The sequence below is a fragment of the Trachemys scripta genome, chromosome 5 (assembly GCF_013100865.1).
Source record: "Trachemys scripta elegans isolate TJP31775 chromosome 5, CAS_Tse_1.0, whole genome shotgun sequence".
NCBI classification, from domain to species: domain Eukaryota; kingdom Metazoa; phylum Chordata; order Testudines; family Emydidae; genus Trachemys; species Trachemys scripta.
The window spans coordinates 127,668,159-127,677,869 of NC_048302.1; the positions used below are offsets into that span (position 1 = coordinate 127,668,159).

The following is a 9,711-nucleotide window of genomic DNA, read 5'->3' on the forward strand; positions in this document are numbered from 1 at the left end:
TTCTTCAGGATGATACTAAGGCTCATCAGGAATTGTTGAAAAGAGTTGCCTCTAACCTGGCGTTCCAGACTGAGAAGCTAGAGGAACCATCAGATTCCCTATTTGATATCTGCTGCTCAACGACACTGGCCAGGGTGGCTCTCCAGATTGTCCATCTTTCCTGAAACGTTGCACCCAGAACTGGACACCGTACTCATTTGAGGCTTATTCAGACCCAGGTACCCTATAGCCGACGGCCACGTGCTGCCGCTCCTCCAACTCCCGCTGCCTATTTCCCTGGGCCACTTCCCCACAGTCATAGAATCATAGAATATCAGGGTTGGAAGGGACCTCAGGAGGTCATCTAGTCCAACCCCCTGCTCAAAGCAGGACCAATCCCCAACTAAATCATCCCAGCCAGGCTTTGTCAAGCCGGGCCTTAAAAACCTCCAAGGAAGGAGACTCCACCGCCTCCCTAGGTAACGCATTCCAGTGTTTCACCACCCTCCTAGTGAAATAGTGTTTCCTAATATCCAACCTGGACCTCCCCCACTGCAACTTGAGACCATTGCTCCTTGTTCTGTCATCTGCCACCACTGAGAACAGCCGAGCTCCATCCTCTTTGGAACCCCTCCTTCAGGTAGTTGAAGGCTGCTATCAAATCCCCCCTCATTCTTCTCTTCTGGAGACTAAACAATCCCAGTTCCCTCAGCCTCTCCTCATAACTCATGTGCTCCAGACCCCTAATCATTTTTGTTGCCCTCCGCTGGACTCTTTCCAATTTTTCCACATCCTTCTTCTAGTCTGGGGCCCAAAACTGGACACAGTATTCCAGATGAGGCCTCACCAATGTCGAATAAAGGGGAACGATCACGTTCCTCGATCTGCTGGCAATGCCCCTACTTATACAGCCCAAAATGCCGTTAGCCTCCTTGGCAACAAGAGCACACTGTTGACTCATATCCAGCTTCTCGTCCACTGTGACCCCTAGGTCCTTTTTCTGCAGAACTGCTACCTAGCCATTCGGTCCCCAGTCTGTAGCAGTGCATGGGATTCTTCTGTCCTAAGTGCAGGACTCTGCACTTGTCCTTGTTGAACCTCATCAGGATTTTTTTGGCCCAATCCTCTAATTTGTCTAGGTCCCTCTGTATCCGATCCCTACCCTCTAGTGTATCTACCATGCCTCCTAGTTCAGTGTCATCTGCAGACTTGCTGAGAGTGCAGTCCACACCATCCTCCAGATCATTAATAAAGATATTAAACAAAACCGGCCCCAGGACCGACCCTTGGGGCACTCCGCTTGAAACCGGCTGCCAACTAGACATGGAGCCATTGATCACTACCCATTGAGCCCGACGATCTAGCCACCTTACAGTCCATTCATCCAGCCCATACTTCTTTAACTTGGCAGCAAGAATACTGTGGGAGACCGTATCAAAAGCTTTGCTAAAGTCAAGGAATAACACATCCACTGCTTTCCCTTCATCCACAGAGCCAGTTATCTCATCATAGAAGGCAATTAGGTTAGTCAGGCACGACTTCCCCTTGGTGAATCCAGTCCTAGCACCTTCCCAGCCCTTTGTGTCAGAGGCCTCAGTCTGGAGCTCCCTATTGCTGCTCTGACCCTGCCCAGCACTGCTCTATCTAATACTCCTCTAAGGCAGCCATTCGTTCTCCTTTGCACTCCAGGGAGAGACTGCCTCTGCTCTGTTGAGCAGCCCTTCTTATATGGCCGTCCTGGCCCTGATTGGCTGCTCCAACAAACCTTCCCCTGACTGGGGAGGAGGGCTTGTAAAGAGCCAATCTCCTGAGGGCTGCTTTAACCCTCCATCTACCTGTGTGGGGCAGCTGCCCCACCACAGACACGTTTTGACAACTCAGTTTTGGGTCATGTAGTGTGGGAAGCCCTGGGAGGTTAGGTTTTGAAGTTGGGGGTTCGTGTCCTGACTCGGGGAGGAGGCTGCAGCCCACCCCACGCTCACCTCAAAGCAGCTGCTCCTGTGGCTTCAGTCCTGCGAGACTAGCCGGGCTTGGCTTGGCTTCCCACCGTGATCGCAGTGGTGCTCAGGTTTGGCCCCGCTGCCCCTCTGTCATAATGACTGGATGGGACCAGCCACACGAAGTTTGAGTGACTGGCACTGCAACCTCATGCACCCAGGCGCAATACCACTCCACAAATTTGGTCCAGCTGTCCCTCCATCAAGGGGCCTGGGCCAAACTTGAATGACACTACTGCCCCAATGGTTGCAATCCCCAGAGCAGGGAACCAAGCCGAGCCAGTCTTGCTGGGCAGGAGTTGTAGGAGCCGCCACTGTGGTGTACACAATGTACTTATGTAGTACTTATTTTGTTACCCACAATATAGAATATACCGATTAAGAAACATTTAGTAAGCCAGATTTTTTGTATTAAAACTTATTTACTGGGTCATGACAGGCCATCAAAATTTACAAATGGGTCCTGAGCCTAAAAAGGTTGAGAACCACTGTCAGTTTGCTTTTGTAACTGGCTCCATGTGTAAAACTCTACTGTGAGGAGTGCTGTTTTGGCCAATGCTACTGGTTTGTTGGACAACTTTAGATAACTCCCAACTGAGTGGCAGGAAAGCCAATCAGAAAGCAAGAGGGGAGGACAAATCTAATCTTAAATACTATATAGTATGAATCTTCATGTGTATGCAAGTATATCTGGGAAGTATTGAATATTCCCTGTAATCTTCTAAAGTTATATCCCTGAACATGTGTACTTATGCATATCCGGAACCAGCTAATTACATACAATACTATCAACCTTGTCTTCTTCCTTTTAAGGTATTGTGTCAAGGTCTGGCACCCTGACGTATGAAGCCGTACATCAGACGACGCAAGTTGGATTGGGACAGTCCTTCTGTGTTGGTGGGTTTCTTCCACCAAACCTCTTCTGTTAAAGACAGACAGGCCCAGTCAGTGTGTAAGAACCACAACCCATTAGATTGTAAAAACTATTGAAAAATATTGAATGCCTTTTAATTTTGGTTAGAAATGTTACACCTTTTCAACCAACCTAACTCAGGCACTTTGCATTAATAACGATGCAGCAGAATATAACAAGCCTTTTCTGTTAACTAACTCTTATGTTCTGAGTTCATCAAAAGCCTGGCCAAAGCAGTCTTGCATGGAAAACTGCCAACATGCAGGAACCTACTGTGGTTTTATTTCTATTTTAAGGCACAACATAGAAAATGTTACACTGTTGGAGAATGCGGGCACATATTTGTTATTTCTCACGTGTTCATGGAATAAAAATCAAGATCTGGCGCTTAGCCATAGAAACTGTTTGGAGAGAGCAGAGTTGCTTTGCGTATTTTGTTTTTAAATGATACAACCCTTAGGGTATGTCTGCCTTTGAACTTCTAGGTGCGATACCCGCACTAGGTCTGCTTGAGCTAATGCCTAAAAATAGCAGTGTGTCCATGGTGGCTCGGGCTAACTAGAATACGTACGCAGGGGCTCGGATGGGTTTGTACTTGGGGTGGCTGGCCCAAGGGGCCACAGCAGCCACATTGCTATTTTTAGGTGCTAGCTTGAGCAGAGAAAGCGTGGGGATCACACCTGACAGCTCCAATGTAGATATACATTTAGTTAGCCTTTAGATTGAACTATCTTTCAGTGTTCAAAATTAGTACATTCAACACTTCCTGCCTGCTAGTGGCAGATTATCCTGGTCATCTCTGGCTTGGAAGTACAGTGTAGGAACAAAGGCTGGAAATGTCAGATTGACTGCCTGAAATTCTTTGATCCACGAACTCTGTACAGCACAGACAGGCGTCCTCATACTGACAGTTCTGAGCACGTTCCTTAAACCTGACTACGGGTGAACGTGAGTTGTCACGTCCATTACATTCTTATTTGTTTTGCAAAGACTGGCACACAAAGATGCATGTTGACCTACAATTTTAAAAAGCTCTGACTTATGTGTATTGAGCTTCCAGACTTGGTGAGCTCTTCATTTTAGGCTATGTTTTCACTGCCCAAAAAAGATGTGTGGGGTTTTTTTGTTTTGTTTTGTTTTTTACAGTGAGATTATTAATGCAAGTCCGTTATCTTGCCATAAAATCCTACAAGGATTGTTGGTGAGTTAACTATGCCCTCCGCCTTAGGCTCACCTCGCCTAGCTGCATTGAGGTAAAAATTACCTGTGCCTTGTCTCCTCTTGGATTGGACAGTGAATTAACTGGCATTAGTCATCCATCGCACTATAAAACATACCTTTCTTGACAGTGAAGACATAGCCTTATTTTAGTGTTTGAAATACTTGCCACTACATGTTTGGTTGTTGGGTTTTTTAAAACTGTACTTTGACTTGCTTGAGATTGAGAGGATCCCAGCTCTACCACAGGCATCTTGTATGACCTTGGGCAAGTCACTTAATCTGCCCATGCCTCAGTTTCCCATCTGTAAAATGGGATTAATAATCTCTTCTCCTCCCCCCCCCCCCCCAACTCTGTGCACTTTTTATCTATTCAGATTATAAGAACTTGAGGCAGTGATTGTCTTGTACTATGTATACAGTGCTTTGCAGAGAGGGGTCCAGATCTTGATTGGGGGACTCTAGGTGCCAGTGTAATACAAATAATAATAGACTGAAATTAAATTTGTTTGTCTTGGTTGTTCATGTTCACATTTACTCATGTTTGTGTTTTAATTCCTTTCAGGGATTGGAGGAGATCCCTTCAATGGAACTAATTTTATTGACTGTCTTGATGTCTTCCTGAAGGATCCCCAAACAGAGGGGATAATATTGATTGGTGAGATTGGAGGCAATGCTGAAGAAGATGCAGCAGCGTTCTTGAAGGAAAATAATTCCGTAAGTTTAAGAGAATGTGCCATTCATTCCAAAAGACCCCATTAAATGTGCACCTTGTTTTAAGCATTTACTGCTGTAGAGAAACTTGTCTAGTTCTCAATTAATAAAAAGCCATGACTAGAAAGTGTGGAAAATGCAGTTAAAGCCAATTAAAGATAGGGTTTAAAGACACTCTTGAATAACTTTAGATCACAATTCTGCAGTGCTGTCTGCTAGAAGAAGAGCCTTTGGGTAGCTCAAAGCTTATCTCGGTCCAATAAAAGTTGTTACCTCCTACACCTTGTCTCTCGAATATCTTGGGACCAAGTTGGCTACAACAAAGCAGCTTATATTTTAATTGTTTTGTGACCCATATGTGGCTGCTCTGTAGAAAAACTGTTTTATATTCATGACTGCTGTTTACATACACACTTCTTCTGAGAGAAGCCATTCTAAGTATCCTAGGCCAGTGCTTTCGTATCCCTTACCTGCAGGGTTTTCCTAGTCTAGATGTCTAGTTCTTGCCTTCCCCCCTGCTACCCTCTTGAGCACTTGGCCGGAAACAGTCCATCTCTTTCATGTTAACAGTGTCTCTTCTTTCACCACAGAGTCCAAATGCCAAGCCTGTAGTGTCCTTCATAGCTGGTCTGACTGCTCCTCCTGGCAGAAGAATGGGTCATGCTGGGGCAATCATTGCTGGGGGAAAAGGTGGCGCTAAAGAGAAAATTGCTGCTCTTCAAAATGCTGGCGTTGTTGTCAGTATGTCTCCTGCTCAGCTGGGTAGCACTATACACAAGGTTAGTTACATGGATGTCATAAGTGCCTTGAAATGATGGCATTTAGCCAGTGTAACCAGAACAACAGACATTTGAAAACTGCCTTTTGCTTTTATGTCAGTTTTGCTTCTTCCCAGCGAACAGTTATAATACACTGTTTCCTCATTTAAGTCTATTTAAAACTGCATCTCGGCATGTAGTTGCCCTGCTGAAAAAAAAAAGCCATTAAATAACAGTTGCAGCTGAGTTTTTATTCACACAAGCAGCTTTGTGTGTCATGTTCTCCTTTGTCAAAGCCATGTGGCAAAATTCAGAGAATTATATTTGGCTCAGCAACAGACTAACACCACTTTTATTTTATAGCAGCTAAACATCATCTGAACCTAAATTGATTCTAGATCAGAAAACACCCTTTATGTTTTTTTACATTACAAATACTAGGTAACTTTGTAACAGTGCATGGACTCTTACCTTTTTCTACAGCTGTCTATTGATGTCATTTTAAGAAAATTGTTTTAACTTTAAAAAAAAAAAAGGGGGGGGGGGGCTAATTCATATCCCTGGGCACATGCATGCAATTCATAACAATCATGTACCTCATACAGAAGTTTAACTCCTTCCTGATTTCTCCTGCCTAGATCTACAAAGGGTCTTGGGCATTGCAACACTCAGCAAATTGCAATGCTGAACTTCTAAGCACCTTGTCGTCTGGTGGAATCCACACCCCTGAGTTAGAGCCTAGGTTCTCTGTACATCTCATGGGGAGAGTTAGGAGCCTACAGATGGGATCCACAAAAGCCAACACACTCAACGTTAGAGCTGCCTAAGCTAGCCAGTTGGAAATGTTGAGAAGAGGGGCAGGGATTTCCCCTAACCACTGGACTATGGGGTATTCTGGTATTGGAGACTCATTCTCACCTGTTGAAGTTGTTCCTTTGGGTATAAATTAAATATTCATTTGTCCAGAGAGAATGAGTGATTCTATTGACTGATGGTTTGGGCACTCACCTGAGATGGGAGCCCCAAGCTGGAATGCCTTCTCCACATCGGGCAGACTGGGCAACGGAACTTAGATCTCCCAGATGAGTACTCTAACCACAAGGCTGAAAGTTACAAGGGAGCGCCCCCCCTGACTGTTTTAGGTATGCTCAGAACGCACCTATTGGTTTGGGCCTTGCAGGTGAGATAGGTGGAGCAATGCCTATTTTGATGTTCCTTCCCGGGGGGGGTGTAGGTATGAAACAGGGCTCTAGACTGATGTGTCTGTGTGCATGCTCACTGGCAGAAAAGTAGGATGCCTATGGAACTTGAATGGTGGAAGTTTAGATGCTTAGGGACTTTAGGTGTCTCCAGCATTAGGTGACAGCTGAACAGGGGTTTTGAGGATCTCTGTGCTGCCCACAGCTGCAGGTAGGCACCTAAGGCCTTTTTGTGGCTCTAGCCCTAATTTTTTCAAAGTATACACAGTCACTTAACATTTATTTTAACTATCTTTGCTTTTCTTTTGGGATAACTGCCACAGCAAGATTTAGAAAATTTGCACTTTTTCTGCAGTATTTCTGCATACTTTAAAATGGAGGTCTTAACTGAAGCTGGGTGAAACTTCTTCAGCAAATAGGAAATGCACCAAAAAATGCATTTTTTCAGGTCAGCAAAACTATTCACAAATTCAAATGGGTTTCAGCTTGGAAAAGTTTTATTTTTTCAAAAAGTTGAAACAGTTCATTTTGACCATTTTGAAATTTAGCTAAAGAGTTCAGTTTTAGTTCCAAAGAGAATTTTGTTTGGATGTTTTTGGTTCAGCCTCCTGGACTGAAAAATCAATTATTAGTCTTAACCATTTCTAGTCAATTCTTTAAAGAGCTGAAATGCAAACTGCTGTTCTTATGCAGCACCATTATAAGAATTCACTGAAAGAATGTTAGACCACAGCTGGGGACAACAGGAGAGCCCTGACAACATCATATTTAGATGAGGCTGATGAGTTAATGTGTTACAGGTTCCTCACAGCGGGGGTTTTTTGTTTTTGTTTTGTTTTCCCCTCCCTTCCTGCATCTGCCATGGGCTCTTTTTGGGGTATGAGATGGGGAGAGAGATTTTCCTCCTCCTCTCCTGTGGAATCTACTATCTCCCAATTTTAACTTGGTATTAAGACTTCCCTGTTGGTGTATCAGGCTTCTGATTGAAAATTGAGGCATGTTGTCCATCTCGCTAGCAGGTGGAGGGGAGGGTTGGCTAGGAAATCAGTTTAATGACTGTGAGAAGTGGATATATAGTTTGCTGTTACCATCTTTTCCCAAAATTTGGCAGCAAAATTCTGCCATGTCTTTAATTCCAAAAATCAGCTTCACTTGGGATAAAGGCAGGAGCGGAGATTTGTATATATATATAAATAGTGGCATGGGCAGATGCATTTAATAATAAAACGAAAATGTAAGACTGTCAATATTTTCACTGTGCTATATCCTGTTTAAGAACGTGTCAACAAAAACCAAGTTGTAATGTGAAAATGAAGTTATGAGTGAATCTGTATATGGGAAATTTTAAACAGACCCAAATAAGGGTGATTTGGAATAGCATTTCTTCTAAGTGCTCTCATTCTGGTGTAGTTTGCCTGTGTTTTTAAAAGGATACTGAAACTGACAGCTTTTTGAAAAACTCTCTTGTCACAACTGTAATATGTCTTTTTTTTTCTTTCTCTCTCTCTCTCTCTCTCTCTCTCTCTCTCTCAAGGAGTTTGAGAAGAGGAAACTGCTGTAAAACCCCTGGAACATTGTCACAGAAAAGTCAAGACCGCACCTTGCCTCTATATATCTGTCGTCCACTAATCTTCAGCTGCCTGAATGTGACTGATACTTGGTTTCAATTTGACTTTAAAGCCATAAACATTATTTCAATGTCTCCTGCTCAGAAATGGTCGCCTGATTGTACATCATAGCAAATTAATAAATCTACCACTAAATTTGATTTTTGAATTCCTGAAGCTCAGTGATTTTTTTTTTTTTTTTCTCATTGCAAGACAGCATTTTTTACTTTTAGGAGGAGGAAAAAAAAAAAAACCAGCACAACCCTATCTGGAAGCATTTGAGCGCATTTTTATAGCTTGAGATTTACATACTCATTGCACTCTGAGTTAACGTAGCTTGTACAAAGATGCATTGAGTGGGGTAAGCTACCCACTTTGCAAGCGCACACATTTTAAAAACCAAGCAGTCTTAGTTGCTCATTACTGACTAGTAAATAGTTTATCTGAGCTTTAGGCAAAAGTTGATGCCATCCCCTGAATTACTGCTCTTGGATCCACAGGGTGTGTCCTGCTGATCCTTGCAGCTGGATATGTTGATATACGTCCAATTGTATTGTTCAGAGCTGCTGAACTATACAGAGCGTAGCCCCACATTAGTGAGGGGCTTGTTATTTTGTGTAACTTCTGGGGAAGGCTTCAGAGTGTTTGTCTTCCTTTTAATGACAAGGATTACATTTGTCCAGAGTGGAGCCAGTACCCCATAAATGCTTTAATTGATATTTCAGAGTTATATTTATGTTCACAAGAGTTTAAATCATAGTTTCCCATGAAAATGCATATTCATACTGTGTGTAACTTGGAAATCAAATTCTTTCTGCTTATATTACCTTAACTTTTCATCTTTTAACCTTAGACAGATGGTCCTTTGCTTTGAATGTTTTGAAATACTGATAATGTTAGAACTTGCTGCAGTAAAAAAAAAAATTCTGAAAACAAACTTGCTGGGGTATATTTCTTGTGAACGATTCACCAGTGCTACATGCAAAGGTCCTATCTTACTATAGGAATAGAGCAAATTGAGTGTCTGTAAATGAGTATTACAAGTCATAATCAGAACTGACTGCATTTAGGATTGCTTTCATTATAAACAAATAAAATCAGCTAGGGAAACCAAAATTAGCTTCTTATGTAACATTTCTTGAAGGAAAAATGCTATGTCATAACAATTCTCTTCCAAAACCTCATGTCCTTATTACTTAAAGTGGTAGTTGTGGTTTTCAGCAGCACACTCTGTGGTTTGTCTTGCTGCTCCATGGTCAGTGGTGAACAGGTTTTTTAATGCCGCTGTTTCAGGTCTAGGAAACCTCAATCCTGAAGCACTGGAAA

General features: G+C 42.9%; 1 protein-coding gene across 1 annotated transcript in view; it reads left to right on the forward strand.

Moving 5' to 3' along the window:
* SUCLG1 (succinate-CoA ligase GDP/ADP-forming subunit alpha) overlaps window positions 1-9,322 on the forward strand; it is a 32,120-nt gene extending 22,798 nt beyond the window's left edge. Inside the window, exons 6-9 of the mRNA XM_034771261.1 lie at window positions 2,790-2,873; window positions 4,673-4,824; window positions 5,412-5,600; window positions 8,313-9,322. Of these exons, the coding sequence (XP_034627152.1) occupies window positions 2,790-2,873; window positions 4,673-4,824; window positions 5,412-5,600; window positions 8,313-8,339 (452 nt within the window). The 3' untranslated portion in view covers window positions 8,340-9,322. The remainder of the gene's footprint in view (window positions 1-2,789; window positions 2,874-4,672; window positions 4,825-5,411; window positions 5,601-8,312) is intronic.
* The last annotated feature ends 389 nt before the right edge of the window (window positions 9,323-9,711 follow it).